At 32.0% G+C, this 21282-nt stretch overlaps 1 protein-coding gene across 3 annotated transcripts in view; it reads left to right on the forward strand.

The window, feature by feature from the left end:
- Window positions 1-21282, forward strand: part of FNBP1L (formin binding protein 1 like) — a 123387-nt gene that overhangs the window by 94850 nt on the left and 7255 nt on the right. For 2 of the 3 annotated variants that reach the window (XM_055401486.2, XM_055401487.2), the window contains exons 6-12: window positions 702-806; window positions 4532-4660; window positions 6536-6682; window positions 8892-9095; window positions 17871-17980; window positions 19320-19452; window positions 19840-19934. In XM_055401486.2, the coding sequence (XP_055257461.1) occupies window positions 702-806; window positions 4532-4660; window positions 6536-6682; window positions 8892-9095; window positions 17871-17980; window positions 19320-19452; window positions 19840-19934 (923 nt within the window). Of the gene's footprint in view, window positions 1-701; window positions 807-4531; window positions 4661-6535; window positions 6683-8891; window positions 9096-10519; window positions 10679-15381; window positions 15397-17870; window positions 17981-19319; window positions 19453-19839; window positions 19935-21282 lie in introns of all 3 variants that reach the window. The other variant, XM_088835507.1, reaches the window with a different exon arrangement.

Below are 21282 nucleotides of genomic sequence, written 5' to 3' on the forward strand. Positions count from 1 at the left end.
TTTTGCCTCGGGAGACTGATCTAAGAAAATATTGCTGTGATTTATATCCGAGAATGTTTTGCTTATGTTCACTTTTAGGAGTTTAATGGTGTCCTATTTTATGTTTCTATCTTTAGCGTTTTGAATTTATTCTTACATATGTGAGGGGGTGTCCTTGAGCGACTTTACTTTCACTTTTCGCTTTCACACATTGGAGAAGGAAATGGCAACCCACTCCAGTGTTCTTGCCTGGAGAATCCCAGGGACGGCGGAGCCTGGTGGGCTTCCATCTATGGGGTCACACGGAGTCGGACACGACTGAAGTGACTTAGCAGCAGCAGCAGTCCTAATTTCATTGATTTACACATAGCTGTCCAGCTTTCCCAACACCACTTGCTAAAGAGATTGTCTTTTCTCCATTTAATATTCTTGGCTTTTTTGTCAAAGAGGTGTGTTATAGGTGTGTGGGCTAATTTCTGGGTTCTCTGTTCTGTTCCATTGACCTGATGTCTTTTTTGTGCCAGTATCATGCTGTTTTGATAAATGTAGCTTCATAGTACTGTCTTACATCCAGAAGGGTTATGCCTCCAGCTTTCTTCTTTTTCCTCAGGATTGCTTTGGCAGTTCTGGTCTTTTGTGGTTCCATGTAAATTTTAGTATTATTAACTTTTAAATGAGATAACTCTAATTTTATTTTTCAGTATTTTAATTTTTTTTAACAGAGTAAAAAGAAATTTGAAAGAGAATGTAGAGAGGCAGAGAAGGCACAACAGAGTTACGAAAGATTGGATAATGACACTAATGCAACCAAGGCAGATGTTGAAAAGGTAAGAAATAATTCAAGCTGACTTTAATATCAAAATATTATTACTTGCATATGGAGCATAGTTAAAATATTCATGTTGGTATTAGAGTTTCTGCAAGAGATACTCTACATCTAATCTAAAATATACAAATATTTGTGTACTTTAAATTGCAATACTGGTCTGAGAAAGTAAATAAAATTAATAATGTCAACTGCATTCAAAGTGCATAGGAAAGATGTAATTGCTCATAGGAATGAGCTTCTATCCTATTCCAAGATAAGATAGAAAGTCTAAGGTATGTTGATAGGATATGATAGAGGCTGGATAGTGTGCTTCCCAACTTTACAGAAAGGAAAACATGATAAAACTGTCAGAAATGTGATTTATCACTATTTGTTAGTTCATTCATTCATTCACTCATTTTGGACAGCTGAATTCTCTCTTGTCATTCACTGAGTCTGGGCCAGAAGTTCTATAACATAACTGTTGGTAGGGTCAGTCCTATAACTGTTGTGGCTTAGCTTTTCCTTCTCCCTTGCTATGTGCTCTTTATCTTAGGATATTTGACACAGTGATAGTGTTGAAATGTTGGAGGTTTGAAATATAGATGAACCTTACTCCGTACTTTTGTATTTACAAAGGTCCACCTTTAGTATATTTTCTCCTTAGAATTTTATAATATTCTATAGCATCAGAAGAAGAAAAAAGTAAGGAGAAACAAATAATTTATTTTCTACTTTCCATTTGCTTTACCAATTTTTAAAAAACCCTAAAATCATAAACATTTTAGGTTACAGTTACCTTAAAGTTCTTCTACTGTAACTTATGCTTTTATCTTGTCTACCCTATTTTTGATAATTTACACCTCTTATGATAGTAAGTTCCCTGTCACTGGAAATATAGAATCTTAAAATACCCTGTTCATTTAAAAAAAAAATTTCCATTTCCTTATATTGACCCCACTGATCTCCCTGTTCACTTTCAGTTTGTAAAAAAACTAAAATAACAAATCTATTTTTCTCATAAATGGGTATTTAGATATTTTTAGCAGATTCTCTACCCATAGATGAACTGTTTGTTTCTTCAACTATTCTACGTATGAAATATCTTCAAGTTACCATTCGCTATGACTACTTCCGTTTAGATATCATTTAATTAACCAATATAAAGTATGTTGTATCAAATGGGGTATAGCTCAATTTGATCAGTTCTGAGTTTGATTACCTTGCTTGTTTTGAAAACTAAATTTATATTAATTACACCCTAAATGTATATTGGTTTTTTGGCAGTTATACTTTAAATGTATATTGTGTATTTGGGGGTTTTTTTGTAGGGTATACATTATACCCTAAATGTATATTGGTTGTTTGGATTGACTTTCTTTGAGTTTATGGTTAACTGAAATCCCCATGTCTTTTCATATATGAGGAGTTTCAAGTTAATGTGTCTCAGACAGAACTTGTACTGTTGGCATTTTAAATGCATGTGCTACATCTATGTCAATTACTAGATTTGATCCTGCTTTTAAGGTTTTTGGATCCCTGATTTTGATACCCAGTATATTAATTTCCTTCTAGGCATCATGTAATACACATAATGTGTGAGCATTACTTGATAAAAATGTGGACCACAACACTTGCAAACATAACTGTTTTATATATGCGAGTTGGGAGTCTTCCTTGCTGGTTGACATTGACTCCTTAAGAACTCTTCTGATACATCAATTGAATACATAGTTTGTGTACTAAACAAATTAGGTTTAACTGGACTCTTATTTTTAGCTTATTCATTTCTGTCTATAAAGATACCTTTAGAGACTGGTCATACATCTTGAAATGTAGATATAACATGTCTACTAGTTAGTTTGATCTAACTAGTTCAGAACTTTAATATTTATATCTTCCTTTTTTTTTTTTTCTTGTTTGAAACCCCTTCAATTATTAGAGAATTGGGAAAACTTTGAGGATTTACTTTAGAATCTAGAGAGTAGAGGAATTCTTTTTTCAATGTCTAGGAAGGGAAGGGAACATAGATTTAAGTAAGTACTGATAAAAAAACAAAAAAAAAAGTTGAAGAGGGAGCAGGCCCAATTAGTGTATCTTCCTAAAGAAAAGGAAGGCAGTTGCACAACACTGAATATACACAACACTGTCAAACTATACACTTTAAAATTTACCCATCTTAATTATTTTTTATTATGTATATTGGGTATTTTGCCACAATTAAATTTGTTTTAATTTAATGAAATATAAAATAGAAAAAGAAAGCAAAGGCAGTAGATGTGAAAACCAGAATATGTCAGGGAAGGTGTCAGTTGTCTTAGTTTCTAGTCTTACACTTTTTCATAATCTGTTGGAGTCTTTCATCTAGGCTTTAGGTATCATAGCCAGTGACTTGAAACAGGAGGCGCCTCCCCTGAAAGAAAGAACCATTGTGGGTAGGGAATACTTGGAATTCTTCATTCCATCATAGTTTGTAAGAGGAGAGAGAAAAGGGAAAGGAGTGAATGAATGTGTTCTTAGAGTCTCAGGTTAGAACTTGAAGTGTATTTTTCTTCAGAAATACTTTGGGCAATGGTGTTTAGTTTCCATAGTAATTATTTATTTTAATCTTCAAGAACAGTGAATTAAATGGATATTTGTGGACTTAAATTTGAGATCTTGACTACCATATATATCTGTACGTCAGTTTGTTTCTGAGTTCAGAAGAACTAACTTGTGGATCTACTGTTAGAAGGTTATAAAAATTTATAATTTATAATTATAAAAACTAGGATTATAATAATGAAGTGTATTCACAATGTGCTTTTATTATTTTCAGAGAAGTCTTATGTAACAATTTATAGCTTGGAGTACTGAGAAACTGTATGTGGAGTTTGGAATATTGAGTATTAACTGTATTAACTGAGTGTGGAATACTGAGTCTTGGAATATTGAGAAAAGAGTTCAATTCTTTTTTTTTTTTCTATTAATTTACAAGCAATTGAGAAAATTGTTTAGATTACCTCCAATAAACCTGGAATTAATGATCTGTGTTGTTTGTATGCAGATGTTCTCATTAATATAGGTGGCTTTAATGTGACTCATTGGAAAAGCATTTCTGTAAGAGCTTGAGATGAAGAGAACTATATTCTAATTAAGCATTCCTTAAAGTATCAATATCTGTTGTTTTGTATAGAGGTAGAAAGTGTTGTTAAGCATTACATTGTCCCCAGATTACATTTTTACTGTTACTTGGTTTTATTGTAGTTCTGAGTTGAATGTAACTGGATTATGTTTGAAGAGAAGTTTTACTGCTAACTTTCTGTCTAAATTACTCCTGATGTTTTTTCCTTTTCTGATTAAATGCTTACTGTTTAAACTGACAAACCACAATGTTGTCATTTAATTAGAAAAACCCATTCGTTAAGAAGAAATTTTATTTGAATGGTTTATTACAAGGGAGAGGATTTATTATTGTAGTAAGAGAAAGGGAATATTGCAACAGGGTGACTGGCCATAAGGGAGGGGACATATGTACACCTATGGCTGATTCATGTTGATATTTGACAGAAAGCAACAAAATTCTGGAAAGAAAGTCTCCTTCAGTTAAAAAATAAAAAAAGATCTGGAAGCATCAGCTTTACTTTTAAATGATATCAGTAGTTAGAAAAAGCCTAGTTTTAGTATAACTTCTAAAATGTGATTTAACTGTGACTTTGTTGCTCCTCTTCTCATTGGTAATGATTTGGACTAATTTGCCTCTAGGCTAAACAGCAGTTGAATCTACGTACGCACATGGCTGATGAAAATAAGAACGAATATGCTGCACAATTACAAAACTTTAATGGAGAACAGCACAAACATTTCTACGTAGTGATTCCTCAGATTTACAAGGTAAAATTTAGAGATATGAAAATAACCTTATGTTAGATCTGAGAAACCTAGTCTTGAAATATAAAACTTTAAAATGCCAGTCATCAGTCAGAATGTTTCTAGATTCACTAGTTATCAAAATTGGTAATAAGAAATTTATGATTGACTATAGATGTGAAAAGTCATTTTTTACTTTGAAATCACAAATTTTTCTACAGATTTGATAGTAGTATACTAAATAATTCACTAAAACAATGACATTTTCTAGATAAATTTTCATGCTACAGTATTAAGTATTGTGAGATGGAAGACTTCATTGGAATTTTGTAGTCTGCTTATTAGAATTTCGATGTAGCCTTTGACATTATAACAAGATCATTGGCGTTAGTCCAGATGACAGAAATAAATCTTAAGAAATGCATTTGCTAGCCTGGTTTTTGCGTGCTTGTCTTCCTAGTTGTCAGACCATAAATGTAATTTAGGCTTATAAACCCCATCCATCATCGTTTAGCAGTTGCCATACAGCCCTCAGGTAAAGACCCTGGAATTTACATGAAGGTGAAATTATGTTACTGCCTATTCTAGAAAGAAGAGAAATTGGAAAAAAGGAATTTAGTGAAACAGTGTTGAAAGAAGTGGTACCTGGGAGAGCTGAGCTTATGTGAAAAGTGTATACTTTTCAGTCCAACATGTATACCGGTGGCTGACTCATGGCAATGTATGGCAAAAACCACCACGATATTGTAAAGTAATTAGCCTCTAATTAAAATTAACTAATTTTTAAAAAAAAGTGTCAGTTCAAATACACCCCCCACCCCCGCCCCGAACTAAGCTATTAATAGAACTACAAAGGAAGCATAGTGAGAGGTAGTGGACTAGAGAAAGTATCAGATATTGGTCGTTTAATCCAGAGCATCTAGTGAGCCAGTCCTCACTCCGTAGTGCTTTTCTAAACTTAATAGCTAAGCCTTCATATTCCGGGGAGACCTTAATTTGGAGATCCACTGCTTTTTTGTGTTTGGGGGCTTGCTTTTTTGTTTGGACCTTGCTATGGAGCAGTCTTGCCACTTTGTGATACTGGGTTCAGTCCTTCTGTGAAAATGCTGGTCTCAAAATAAATTCCCAGGCTTTGGGAAGTAATTAAAGAGGAAAAAATAGTATGAAGGCTATAGGAGTTAGGGGACTTAAGCAGTGTAGTTGCTTCCTAAAAAGAAGAAAGGTCATTGTTGACAAATAGGAAGTGTCAAAGATTGCCATTAAGTTATTTGGCTTCATGTGCCCTGGCATAATTCTTAATAGCAGGTGCCAGTGAATTTTTTGAATTGTAGGGATCCCATACATGTACCACTTTGACCTTGCAGCTTCTTGTTTTTTCTCTTGTGTCCCCAGCCTTTTGACAGTCACTTTGAGCTGTCGACTGTAGTAGGTTTGGGTGCCTGTTAGTATGTGGTTGACTGTGGATTCTTAGTCCAGTCAGATCTTAGCAAAGTGTTCTAAACTAACTTAAGGGTTTAGAAGTCTCACACTTGTATATGTTGTGTGCCAGCTGCTTGAAAAAGAAAAGTATCAAAATCCTGTTTTCAAATGAAACTTGACTGAAGAATAAAAGGCAGAGGTTGTATGAAGCAGAGAACTGGTAAGCTGTAGGAGTCCCTTATAAGGCTTGAAAACCGATGTCACCTGGTTTTAGGATATACTAAGCCTTGAATTTTTATTCTTTTGCTGTTTCACAGGCCTCAAATTTTAAGTGTTTTCGCTCTGTAGCACTTGTTAAAAGGTACTTACAACAGTGTAACTATTAGGGGATATCTTTGTGGGATTTTTGTTTGTTTTTGGAAGGGAGTTTCTTCAGAATGAAAAGTCAATTTTCTTTTTTAAAAAATTCCTAATTATTAGCAACTGCAAGAAATGGATGAACGAAGGACTATTAAACTTAGTGAGTGTTACAGAGGATTTGCAGACTCAGAACGGAAAGTTATTCCTATCATTTCAAAGTGTTTGGAAGGAATGATTCTTGCAGCAAAATCAGTTGACGAAAGAAGAGTAAGTGTTTTATAATTTGAATAATGTATTTGATTTAAGTTAATGAAATGGATTGGGAGGGGGGAAGTAATTGATGGATTATTGATTTTAAGTTATATTCTGTAGAAGTAAGTCTGGCTATACATTAGACTCCTTCAGGCTATAAGGATCACTTTAAACACTAAAGTTCTAATCATTTAAGAGTTCTAATGATTCTCTTTCTTTTCCCCACTAATTTTTCATTTCTCTTCCAAGAGTATAACTAACCTGTAAACTGTATGTTGCAAACTGTATTATACTATTATTATTTAAACTATTATTCTAGTGAAAGTTTAAAGAAGGAAATGGTCGGATCTAGAGTTATAAGAGTTGCTTGTAGCCAGAAGAGTTGGCATTTGAGTTGCATTCTGAACCATGAGTAGTGTATGAATGATGGCCCATGAGAAAAGAAAGGAGGGCATTGTTAAATAGAAGTAATTGCCTTCAAGAAGCCCTTCTCATGGAGGCTGCAGTCATCAGGGTGTACACACTGAGCCTCAACCAACATCCTTGTTTTAGAATCATCATGTCAGCCTGTGACCCTGAATCCATTTCATTACCCAATTTCCTTTATCGCTCTTTTTTTTAAAAAAAAAAAAAAAAGGAGTATGGTTGATTTACAGTGTTGTGTCAGTCTCTGCTATACAGCAAAATGACTCGGTTATACACATATATACATTACTTTTTATATTGTTGTCCATTATACTTTATCACAGGGTATAGAGTATAGTTCCCTGTGCTCTACAGTAGGACCTTGTTATTTATCCATTCTAGATATAATAGTTTGCATCTACTAACTCCAAACTCCCAGACCATCCGTCTCTTTTCCCTTTCTTCTGTTCATTACCTGTTTCTTTAATCTGATTTAGGTTAAAAGAAATTGACTTTCTTTGTATTGTCTTTCTGGAAAAAAGTGTTAAGATATTTTAATTCTTCTGATCTGTTTCTAAAGATAATTTGAAGTTATTATTCCATCAAAAGAAAAAAGAAGCCCTGCTCTTCTTGAAGAAATAAATTTAATTATTATATCTTGAGTTAAGGTCTAGAAAAGGTCTCGTACCCAGTTCTTTTTCAGTAAATATTGATTTAATGACTCAGAAACTGAGGATATGAGAGAAGAGAAAGAGAAGAGAACCAATGTTTGGGGAGTGCAAAATAGGTACTACATATTTTAATCTTCACAGCAGGTTGGTTTTGTATGAGAAAGGATCTTTCCTGTAACAGAATTCTGACTTAAATTTAAGAAAGAAAAGATTTGGGGGTTCTTTAATTGGGAATTCAAAGTTACATCTTGGTGTGACGGATCCAAGATTAGAAATGTAGTTAGATCCCTCCTCCTCCTCTCAACCTGTTCTTACCCTTTAGCAAATGATTGGTGTGGGTGGCATTAGTGACAAAAAGTAAGGTATAACTTAAGGATGACTTTTGACTTAAGTGATAGGCAAAATGTACTATCAGCAGAAATAGGGAATAAAATAGGAGAGGTGGTTGGAGTGCGGGAGGAGTTTGTAAAGAATTCTGTTTGAAACTAATGAGTTTAAAATGTTAGTATAACATTCTGATAGAGGTATATGTATGTCCAAAACTAGCATGTAATACTTACGTGAGCTTTATGGTTTTGGGTAAATGGTGCTAAGCTTTACAATTTCAGAATTACTTTTTGCACTCTATTGTTTGTGAGGTCTTCATTGCTCTGTTAATATTTCCAAGTATGTCTTTAATACATTTTATTTATACTTTCCCCTGTTGGGTAAATGGAAGCCTTTCTGCTTGTCTCCTACCCTCTTTTACAGTTAGACACCCTTTCCTCTATTCTGTAAAACAGAAAAACTTTTTTCTTTAAAACTTGGAATTTCTACTTGAGAGTAACCTCTTCCTATATCCTTTTTTGTCAGTTAGATGTTAAATATCAGCTAATTACTCAAGATGAAATTCAGTGGGTTAAAGCTATGGAGTGAAAACATCCAGGACTATTACAAATTAATAAAGTGGTCATTTGTTTGTGAATTATTTTTTATAGGAATTAAAATATTTAGGGATTATTTCATATTCACAGGAAGTCACAGGAAGTAATTATTCATTTTGAACCTTTAATAAGTATTGTAGAATTATTTCTTTAAATTTTTATTTGTTGTTTTCTGACACAGATTTAAGATTTTGAAAGCTAATATGGTACTATTCTTGTGTGTAGGACTCTCAGATGGTAGTAGACTCCTTTAAGTCCGGATTTGAACCTCCCGGAGACTTTCCATTTGAAGATTACAGTCAGCATATTTATAGAACCATTTCTGATGGGACTATCAGTGCATCCAAACAGGAAAGTGGAAAGGTGGATGCCAAAACCACAGTAGGAAAGGCCAAGGGCAAGTTGTGGCTCTTTGGAAAGAAGCCAAAGGTAAAAGTCATTAAATTTTTCTGTGCTGATGATTTTGTTCTAGTCTGTCATATAAAATAATGTAGGTATTGGATGGATAATGGTTTACTACTAATAGAGAATAAATATTTTTATTTGAATGATTCAATTAACTTTTCGCTTAGTAGAAACATAGAATTTTGTACCTTAATAATAAAAATTATTTCTGAATTTAACATCATTTAATAATGAGTAAAAATATTAAGTTGTTAGTATCTCTTAAATTATATACTTTTGAAATTTCATTTGTATGTAGTTTCGGTTCAGATTTTTTAGGAATCAAGATGTGACTATGAGATCACTGAAATTTCAGTTCTCAGTTGGAATGATTGATCACAGCAAAAATAAATGTCAAAGTAGGTCTTATAGATCATACTAACTGTTATTTTTATCATCCATGTGAATATTTAATGGGAAGGGCTCAATGCGTGTAATTATTTGAAGTTTTAAAAGATCTCAAGTTTATTAAGAGAGTCTCTCTCTTAACTTCTTGTCTAAACCCATCTTTTGATGTGCTGTTTATTGTAGATAAATTTAGCTCAGCCAGTGAGCAAATGGAATAAATGAGTGTTTAATCTTCTTATCAATTTAATGGCTATAAAGTGTCATATCAGTAGGAGAATAGATAAACTGATGTTCTGTATTTGTTAAAGAATACTTGATTATTTTAATTCATTTTTCTGCTCTTGACATATGAATTTAGATAACATTTAACTCAAATTATAATATACCTATAAATATCTTTAAAAGCACAATTATAATTAACTCAAGCTTTATTTATGCTTTTCATAACATTGTTCCATTGAGAAGTTGAGAGGTGAGACTTTTTTAAGTCAGATCAGAGTAGCTAGGAAAACGTAGATAAACAAGGAATACTGAAAATTTTTTTTTAAAAAGTGGTGCAACAGGGATGAAATAGAAACAGAGAGGAAAGCCACAAATGTAATGAATTTTTTTTGCTTGTTTATGATAATAGTTACAGTTTTAATACTTTATTTTAAAAGACATTGCCTGTTTAGATAACTGTTAACTTTAGCTTCTGCCGTTATCTCTGACAAGTATAGGTTAAGTGTGACTAACTAGGTGGTTTTAATAATCTAGAAATCAGAAGATTTTTTTTTATCTAGGTCATATTGCTCTCTCTAACCTTATAATTTGTATACTCTGTATTTTCAGTCTGTCAGCTTGTAAAAAAGTGATCAAATGAAATGGTACATTTTTAAAAGTACATTTGACTTTAAAATGACAGTTTTGGCAAAACTGTGTTAAGTTTCTTATAATATTTTTACAGAAAATTATTTGAGATATATTTTGTAAAAAGTATGTTGCCAAAAATAGAATTTTCATTTAGGAAAAAAAGCTATGCACATTTGGCTTATTGATTCCTTTCTTTATTTCCATATTAGCCACAATCCCCACCCTTAACCCCTACTAGTTTATTCACATCCAGTACTCCTAATGGGTCCCAGTTTCTCACATTCTCCATTGAGCCCGTGCATTATTGTATGAATGAAATAAAAACAGGGAAGCCCAGAATTCCTTCTTTCAGAAGTCTCAAAAGAGGGGTAAGTTTAATAATGGGTTAAAATGCATGATGGCCTATTGTGTGTGTAGTGTGGCTTTTAATACTCTCCACCCTCATTATAAGGCTCTCTCCTATAAATATATAGTTTAAAACACCACAGAATTAAGTATAGCTGCCCTCAAGTTAAAAACAACTCCTCTTTATAACATTTGATATGCTCAACCATAAAAGAATGGTATTATAAAGAGGGTGCTGGGTACAATCATATTAGCTATTTTTCTTTTTTTTTGTTTATGTGAAGTCATATGTCCACCATTGTCTTGTAATGTATTTACATTTTTAAGACTTTCAGTAATTTGTCACTGAAATTCATGTAATAATAATCTGTCACTAATGATGACTTCTGTGAATTTTATAAAGTATTATTTTGTTGGCAAAAAAAAAGTTCTATTTTAATTGCCTTATTTTCAGAAACATAAAACACAATTGCCAATAGTTAAATAAAAAAAATCAAAGACAGGCATGTTAAATAATCAAGATTGTAGATCAAATTAAGATAATATATTACAAAGTATGTTGTATAAGTTATAAAGCCTATAAAAATACTAGATTTTATTGAGTAATGGATACATGGAATTTGTTTTCTTAAACTAAAAAAAAAAAAAAAAAAGTGTTTTTTTTACCAAATTTTTCATTTTTTCCCCCATAAGCTAGCCTTTGTCATTTACTTTTAACTAAAGATTCTCTTGGAGAAGGAAATGGCAACCCACTCCAGTATTCTTGCTTAGAAAATCCCATGGATGGAGGAGCCTGGTGGGATACAGTCCATGGAGTTGCAAAGAGTCAGACACGACTGAAAGACACAAAGATACTCTGCAAATGAAAAATTTTAGGATAGTGAAAAACAAATACTAAACTGTTTCTTAGCAACAACTGTTGAAATACTACTGATAAATTAGTGTTAATTCATTATGTTAGACTAATTTCTGTTGTTTAAGATCTGATTTGAAGGGCATGGTTGTAATATTCATAGCTTGTAATTTAGATACATTTAGGAGATTTGTATGAGCATTTGTTTAGACATATAAAAATCTTAGGTGTAATAACCCACAGATGAGAACTCAGAGTTTGTTAGTGTCATGAGAAGTCTAGTTGTTAACAGCATTGCACTCACTCTAGATCTCACTGTTACTTTCAGTCCCTCTCTTCTTTGTCTCTCTCTGCTGCTACTCCCTTCGTCTCTCCCTTCTCCACTTTCTTTTTCCTTCTCTGTCTAGCCTGTATGTTTCTCACCCTTTGGTAGCCCTTTCTATCTTTAAATTGCTTTAGCTTGGTTTCTCTTTTGGTCACATGTAGAACTAGATATATATCTTATAGGGCAATATTATATTATTATTTGCTTTTCTCTTAAAACAGTAGGACAAGCTCATTGGTGTTAACAATGCAGCAGAAATGTCCCAGTGTATTACATTCTTTTTGGGACTTCCTTTTTTTCCTGTAATGACATGAACTTCTTTGCATTACCTTTCCTAATTCTCTGTGTGAATGTTATTATAGGTTAATTCGTGACATTCTGAAAAGTCCCTGTGAATGAGTCTGTGTTATGCTTGTAGGCACTACAGATGTAATCAGTTTTAAAAGCTGTTATCACTTGTTTAAAAGACTTTAAGAAATCATACTTGGGATTTTTGTTGCCTGAATTATGAGAGTAGGATTAATTCCCATATTTCTTCTTTGTGATGACTTAGACTTCATTAAATATTATGCTCTTGCAGAAATCAATGGTAATCAAAAATTGGAATTACTACTTGTAATTTCTAGGAGCCATATTTTTGGAATCTCTCAGGTATCCTGCATATCGAGTCTACCAGGGCCAGTTACAGTACCCTGCACAGCATAGTCTTAGGGATATAAAGTACATACAATTCTGTGAAAAAAGTTTAGTTAGTTAGAACTGTGAGCCCTGGAGAAAGAAGCTTAAATAAGTGACATCTTTATTGTTACTGAATAAATTCATAGGTAGAATTTTATAACTGTTGAACTTAAAAGTGTCTGTGTGGTCATTATTTATTATATTTCTACATATTGCTTCAGCTTTAAATACTAGGACATTTGATAGGTAGGGAGACTAATTCCAGTAGTCAAAATGGTTGTACTTATTAGCTATCATGCTGAAGAAAAAAGCAGTATGCAAGATAGAAAATATGATAGACAAACCAGCTGGAGAATGGAGAATACAGCAGGAAGTAAAGTTCATTACCTTGGCGTTGAGAAGTTTCTTTCTGCTTCGACTGATATTTGGTAGTTTAATTGATACTATTTCAAAATTGTGTTTTCTTTCCACTTAATTTTCTCAGGATAGAAAAGGAAAATATGCTTTAACAAACCATTTATGTGTTTTTACGTGAATTTACATGTAAGTCCATAAAACTGAAAAAGTATTATGGTTTATTAAAGCTGATGAGTTATACCATTCAAATCAGAAACTCTTGTTTTGAGCTATATTTTTTTCATCATTTTTCTTAAATATCTGCTTTTGGCTTTTATGAAAATTTATAATTTCTTTCATTCTTAAGAAAACCTACAGTTTCCATTATCTTTAAGGACATGGGAAATGTTATATTGGACCAATGTTTTTTAATTTGATGGTGGTACTGGTAGACTTTTTCTGAGGGAGAAGGGTCTATAATTTCCTTCTGTGACATCAAGATCTAACCTTAAATAGATATTTAGTGCACACTGAAAAGCTATTTAATATAGAAATGAATACTTTTTATTCTAACTACTTCATTGGTGCTTACTGGCTGCTGCTTTTTTTTTTTTTTTAGTGTATATATATTTAGCAGTAGTGAGTCCATCTAGCAAGTCCATGTTTACTGTCTAAATTATTCATGATCTTATAGGCTTATAGAGTCATTTTTGTAAGCTTTTATTATCCAGAATACTGTTCTCAGGATTTTCCTACCTTAAAGTTAAATACACGTAATAATTTGAATTGCCTAACTGATTTGCTTTTTAGCTCCCTTATATATTTATTAAGATATAGGAGGTATATGAAATTTTCAATATAGTATTTCTCTATTGAAGATGAATTGCTTTAAAAAAGACAAAATATATTTCTGATATTTATGAAGAACTTGATGAACTGTGAATTTATTTTCTAATTAATAGTAAAACTAAGTTAACTAAAAACTGAAACATTTACTATTTCAGTTTTAACTATATTACTCCTTTCTCTAAATTGTATTAATAAATAAACTGGAAAAATAATTTGTATCACTTAGAAATTTAGCTGCTTGAGATTATCATAAAAGAAATTCAAATAATTTACCTGTTTTGTTTCTTATTGATATGGTTTTGTTTTAATAATATTTATAGAAGACCATAAATATCTTATAAAAATTTAAAACTCTAATCTTCTTAACAGGAATTTTGTCATTGCAAAATAAGTTGTGGTTTTTGTTCCCTGAAACTACTGACAGTCTAAAGAATGTTAAGCTTAATTTGGAAAGATAATGGATAGCATATGTCATCTTTTCTTATCATTGTAACCATTAATATATATGGCCAGTTCATCAGCGATAAGGGGTAGATATTTTTCTCAGCTATTTATTAAAATCTGTATTTTTATGTGAAATTCTACCTGATATCCTCCATATTCTCTAAAACACCTTGGCTTAGTGAACAGGGACAAACAGAAATTTTAGAAACTGCTAAACAAATGCAATGAATGTGAAGGTTAACTTTGTAAGTTCTCCTGGGTATTATGAGTCACAGGGTGTGTGAGTATGTGGGTGTGCGCACACACGTATGCATGTGTACATGTGTGTTTAGTTGAGATGCTTGACAGATGCAATGCTGGTTGCAGAACCCTGGGAACCCACAGAACATGGATGATACATACATAAGCATATATATATATTTATGAGAGGACTCTGCTATGTCACATTTTCAGAAATAATAAATTTTAACCAGTTTTCTAAAAATCAAAGTTATATATTTTTAGTGTTGCTTTTCAAGTGTATGGATTTCAGAATGAAAACTGAAAAAGAGAAGCTATATCTTCAAAGCAAAATTCAACCCATATATTGTATCTATTAGAAAATATGTATGGGAAACATGAATCTAGGTGGCTCATTATTTTGATAATAGTGTGTTTTCTAATGTGTCTGTACATTAAAAATAGCACCTTAAAACTAAAGTAGAAATGTTACCCCTACCTACCCATGACATATTCAAGTTCAAAACAATATTTTGAATTATAAAAATTCAGATGGTGATGTTTAATGCATTGGGAAGAATATTCCATTATTTAATACTACATATAATATTTCTTTAAAATGACTAGTATTAGATCTTTATGTTCAACTTTTTGAGCATTAGGATTTTGAGAATAAAGAGCTGTATATGTGAAATCCACTTATGTAAAAGTTCTCTTTTAAAGAAGAAAATACATGAAAAATCATTACTATTTACTTTTGAGTTTTAGTTGCACTTAGAAAATATCTGCCCATTATCATCAGTGTATATATATATATATATATTTTTTTTTTTGCAAGTAATTTACTTTCCCCAAAATGTGATTACAGTTGTTTTTCTGGCATAATTGTTTGGATTGTGAAGTGTACATGATTTATTTTAATATCGTAAAAAAAAACAACAGTATAAGTTATTGCATCTTCTGTATTATGGTTTCATGTGAATAATATACCATTTCTTTCTGTTTTCCATTGAACTATTCAGTGGTCGGTGAAGATGGTAAGCCTTATGTGCTGATCTGTATACTGTGCCAGTATTAAATAATCACGAAACATTGTTTTGTTTAATTTAAAGCAAAGTGGTAAGGTACATCCCCACATGTTACCTTGTGTGTCTTTTCCATAGTCCAACACATGCCAGTACCTCTTCTGTCATAAAATTTAATAATAATGTGGTTAACTGTAACTCATTAAGCTCTTAAATGTTATCGGGTGGAGTCTTTACATGTTACAGAGAATAAAATTAAACATCATTTTAACAGTTACATGGTGGGACAAAAGTTTATGTTTTTACAAAAGGAAAATTAAAAATGATTTTTCTTAGCTCTATAAAAAGAAAAATCATGTAAGTTTAATTTGTAGTTTATCACAAAAATCATTAGATTTTCCAAAAAGTAAGAAAGAAAGATTTCCTGCTAGTTTTATTAGTCAGTGCTTTCTTTTTGTCTACTACTTGAATGGGGATAAAAGTACAAATAACCTAAATATCGTGTGTGTGTGTGTGTGTATGCGTGCATGTGTAGTAGTCCTTTATACATATGTTTCAAACAAATTAATGAAACTACATTGTGAAGACCTAACATAAAAATTATTGGGTGTTTACATAGTTTCTCATTTTTGGAAAACAAACCAGTCTTTTTCAGACTTTTGCAGTTTGAGCTTTTATGAATTACCATTTAGTAGAAGAGGTTTTTTAATGTCTCAGAGTCTTCTTTACAGCCATAGGAAATAGAGTGAGTTTAGTTCTCATATTCTATCAAGGAATATGTTACACTGTCAAAATGGGATATTAGAGATTCAAGTGCCTAGCTATTGTTAATAAATTTGAGAACAGTTTCATTACAGATAAGTGAAAAGAAATCTGGAAGATTTACTTCTAAAGTAGTTGTGAATTTATTACAATACTGCCAACAAAACCATGTTGAAATATAATTTTTCATTTCATTATATTTTTGTCTTTGGCACAATACAATAGTTTTCAAACTATTGTACTTATACCCCAAATTAGATTAAATCTGACAACTTATATTTGTAATTGACCCCTAAATTTAAAGGCACTTTGTAGGAAATTTTGCCATTTGTTTATATCAGATTTTTTGTGATTGACAGATTTTTATTTCTGGTGGCTGGTAGATTAAAAAGCAAAAGTCACTTAGGAAAGATGTCCTGTTTTTTTCAAGGCAGGCTTATTGAATATCTGTAATGTTCAGGTCATTTGCAGAAAATTTTGTTATGAATTAAATGTTATATTTGATCATGTATTATCTGAAAAGTGAGTTTTATTTTTTAAAAGTAAGAGAAACACAGATGATGAAATAAAGCTGTTTAACTGTGTTATAGGCATAAATGGCTCAAAGAGCAAGAATGCATTTGTTGTGGGAGCTTATTTCAGCAATACTTAAAAAGTTGAACTTTTATGTTCTTAAAATCCCCATTTTTATAATAAAAATGGAGAATAATAGTTGTCATCAATATTTGACTATGTAAAATCTTACATAAATATGGGCTTATATTAAACAGAATCAATAGTTGCTAACATTGGATGTAGTTGTGTCATCTCTAAGAAGATAACTAAGGTAAAAATGACATGATTAACATTTAAGAGGAGAAAGACATCATTTGAATCACAAGTTACATCTAAGTACTAGAATGTTTTCTTAAATGATGTAGTTTTCTTGAATATAAAAACATTAAAAATTTTCAGACATTGAGGATCCTTCTGAATAAGGATTTTGTCTTTCTTTGGATTATATCTCTATTTTAAGAACTGAGGTATGGTTGTACAGAAGGATAATTGAAAATAAATCCCTTATTGGAATATAATTTTGACTTAAATTTCACACAGTGGGTAGTTCTGCCTTTTATTTTTTAATGATCAAGTATGTTTTGGTCCTAATGAATGGTTTAATAAATGTAATCACTCAAAGACTGTGTAATATTAAAATATTTTTCATTAGTTAGTTTGCCTTTATGAGGTAAGTTGCTTAATTGACTCAATTATATAAACTTTTAATATTTTCAGTCTGAACATTTGTAATATCCTTACTGTCATGGCAATAGATTTGATTTGGGAATGTGGTGTAATATGTTATATATAAAATATTTTGTATAGGTGAGAAATGTTATGTGTTTCCATTTCATTGTTGTTCCTGTAAGAAGGTTCATTTGTATTTATTTTAACTCTGCCAAGATCTGAATATAATGTTATATTGGTAATAACCAGTTATCTGTATCTGGTGATATTTTTACCTATTCTATTTCACGATTTTATAAAGTGACTGGAATCTGAACTCTTTCTTCAGTATGATTATTTTAATTAACATACATGTACGTACATATGTAGATTTTCTTTAAAGGAGTCGCTGGGCTAATTTGAAATTGAAATTGATATATATTCTTTCTTTATAATAGGTACATTTTAGAAATAAAATTTCATGAAAATATTTTTTATAATGATTTAGATTCTCTTTTCAGGGCCCAGCACTAGAAGATTTCAGTCATCTGCCACCAGAACAGAGACGTAAAAAACTACAGCAGCGCATTGATGAACTTAACAGAGAACTACAAAAAGAATCAGATCAAAAGTATTTTCCTATTAAGTCCTCTCTATTATTCCTTTCAGAGTCTGATATGAATGATATGTTTAAATGTGGGGTATAAAAGACTTAAAAATTATGCATCCTAATTGAAATATCTTTTCAGGGAAAAAACACGCCTCAATTTTGGAAAATTTGTGATTGCTCTGTGATATTTTTAAACTGAAATGTTAGAAAGTTTCTTAGGTTCAGATTACTTATTGGATAGTGTATATTTATGTCTTCCATAAAATTTCAAGATAGTTTTGTCTTATTATCAAGGTATATACTTTGATAATTTTTGTTTTGCTTTGGTACGTAAATAGAGTTCAATAGAAATCTGAGGCTGAAATTACTTTGCAGCAGAAATGTTGGAAAACAGGGTTTGATTACTTACAACTGCAGATTCATTCACTCATAGCTTTTTCAGCTTCATAAAGAGTTTCTTTTAGTTCAGTTTTATTTTCGTGAATATAGAAATTTATATATGATGAATAAAGGGTTATTACAGTGATTGGTAACTTATATCTGCTGTTACACTGAAGATAAAATTGAAGCTCTAATATGAGTAATTGAAGAATTCATATTTGCGAATCATCTGAAGATGGGTGATATTAAAGTAGTCAGTTATGTCTCAGTGAAACTGGAAAAAAAGCAATGAGATCATCCTTAAAAAGAAGGACCATTGGATGAGACAAGAAGAAATCTGTCATTTTATGAAATATTCTTGAGGATGAACAGAAAAAAAGGAGGAGTCAGTGAGGGAAATAACAAGATAAAGGTGAAAGGAAGGAAAAAGAAAATATTACCTCCAGGAAATCAAGGAAGAAAAGAGTATTAGGGGATGTCAGATGTCAGTAATGTCAGATGTTAAGAGTTCAGGAGAGCTAATTGAGGCATAATCTACAGTGGTAAGAGTGGAGAAGTAAAGAGGATGAATGATGTGAACTTAGAGTTGGTATAAGGAACACCGGTGGAATAACGTGTCTGGATGGGGGAATGTAGTGACTTTGATTTAGGACATGATAAGTTTAAGAATATTGGGGAATATTCTTCCAGCCCATGATTAAATCTATATAATCTCATTTAGAAAGCAAGAAATGAGAGACATGAAATCTTTTTTTAAAAAAATTCTAAATGTTTTAAAAGACTGTCTCTATAAATTACTAATATTCAGTATATACATGATCAACTTTGTGCAGATTATCTTTAATCAGGTAATGTTTGATTAAAGAACTAGGACTCTCAAGATAAGGCTGCATGTGAGTCCCCAGAGTCAAATGAAACTCTTTTACCTGGAAACATGTGAAGTGAATGTTTAATTTTGTGGCTTCCTTCTCATTTTCAGAGAGGCGCTCAACAAAATGAAAGATGTATATGAGAAGAATCCACAAATGGGGGACCCAGGGAGTTTGCAGCCTAAATTAGCAGAGACCATGAATAATATTGACCGCCTGCGAATGGAAATCCACAAGAATGAGGTAGATTTGTTGTTTAGCAGTTTTCAAAGATAAGTTCATTTTTATAAACTTCATTATGATAGATTGGTTCTTGCTAGAATTATCCTCAAATATTTTCTTGTAGGGTTTATAATCTAAAAGTAAGGCATCATTATGATATAAAAATAAGGTATCATCTTTAGAATTAGCCCCTCATTGAAGTTTTTTTCTTAAACTTTATGTAAAACTAAATATTTATACTATTTTTAATCAGCTGTAACATTGATCACTGACCAAATTGAAATAAAGATTTCCCTTCTCTAAGAATTAGATAATAATAAAGGCTCAAATCACATTGTCAATGTAGAATATCTTATGAGCTTTAAAGTATATTTATTGAGCTCAGTTTTACTTATTTTTCCCCCTAAGGCTTGGCTCTCTGAAGTTGAAGGCAAAACAGGTGGAAGAGGAGACAGAAGACATAGCAGTGACATAAATCATCTTGTAACACAGGGACGAGAAAGGTTATTTTTGCATTTTATTTGTATTTTTTCTCCCCCCACCCCCAGACTTTTCTCTTTTGTCCTAAATTTTGGACAATTCTCTTTTTTCCTAATTTGATAAGTTTGGCTTTTAATAACTCAGTCTTTGAACCTAAATAATTTTCTGTTCTTTACATTAGCTACGGGTGAATTATGAGATGTTATTTTGCTACTCATTTCTAGTTTGTAATGCATCTAAAAACAGAGGTAGGAACTTGGAAAATTCTGGGAGCTCTAGTCTGGAGGCATGGACTCCTCAGACCCAGGAAGATTGCCTGAAAGTTTAGATGGAGTTGGGTAGCTGATACCAAAGAAAAATTTTACTGTCAAATTACTCAAAGTTTTGTAAAGAAAAAAGTGCATATTGCTAGATTGGATCAGAGCTTCCAAAAGACATTTTACTAAGTTTCCATGTTTTCAGACCATTTGTGACATTTTCTCCCTTTGAGTAATATTTCCTTATAATAACCGCCCCCCCCCCGCCTTATAATAAAATCCAACAAATTTGGACTCAGAGAAGAATTTGCAAGATCTAGTATCAATAATTGGTTTATACCTAATTACATTGTAATTTGAACAAATTGATTTTTTTTTAAATTTTTATTGGCTTATAGTTGATTTATGGTGTTAGTTTAAGATGTACAATAAAGTGATTCAGTTATATGTATATTCATTTTCAAATTCTTTTCTCATATAGGTTATCGCAGAATATTGAGTAGAGTTCCCTGTGCTATACAGTAGATCCTTATTGGTTGTCTGTCTTATACATAGTAGTGTTGTGTGTGTGTTAATCCTAAGATCCTGATTTATCCCTCCCCTTAACATTTAGCAAATTCATTTTTAGTGCTGAGTCTCAAAGTTTCCTAAAATATAAAATAAAGATTAAAATGCCTGTCATTCAGGGTTATTAGTAATGAATGAAATAATGTACACAAAACACCTAACAGTAAAATACCTAGTTCAGTTCAGTCGCTCAGTCGTGTCCGACTCTCCGCGACCCCATGAATCACAGCACGCCAGGCCTCCCTGTCCATCACCAACTCCCGGAGTTCACTCAAACTCATGTCCACAGAGTCGGTGATGCCATCCAGCCATCTCATTCTCTGTCATCCCCTTCTCCTCCCGCCCCCAACCTTTCCTAGCATCAGAGTCTTTTCCAGTGAGTCTTTTCCAGTCTTTTCAACTCGTCGCATGAGGTGGCCAAAGTATTGGAGTTTCAGCTTTAGCATCAGTCCTTCCAATGAACACCCAGGATTGATCTCCTTGTAGGAGGTTAATTCCTCTTCCTCTCCATTATCACTTTTTGAAAGAGTACATTTCCTTAAGAGAT

Source organism: Moschus berezovskii, chromosome 4, assembly GCF_049115385.1.
Source record: "Moschus berezovskii isolate FMDL1 chromosome 4, NW_MosBer_1.0, whole genome shotgun sequence".
Taxonomy (NCBI): Eukaryota; Metazoa; Chordata; class Mammalia; order Artiodactyla; family Moschidae; genus Moschus; species Moschus berezovskii.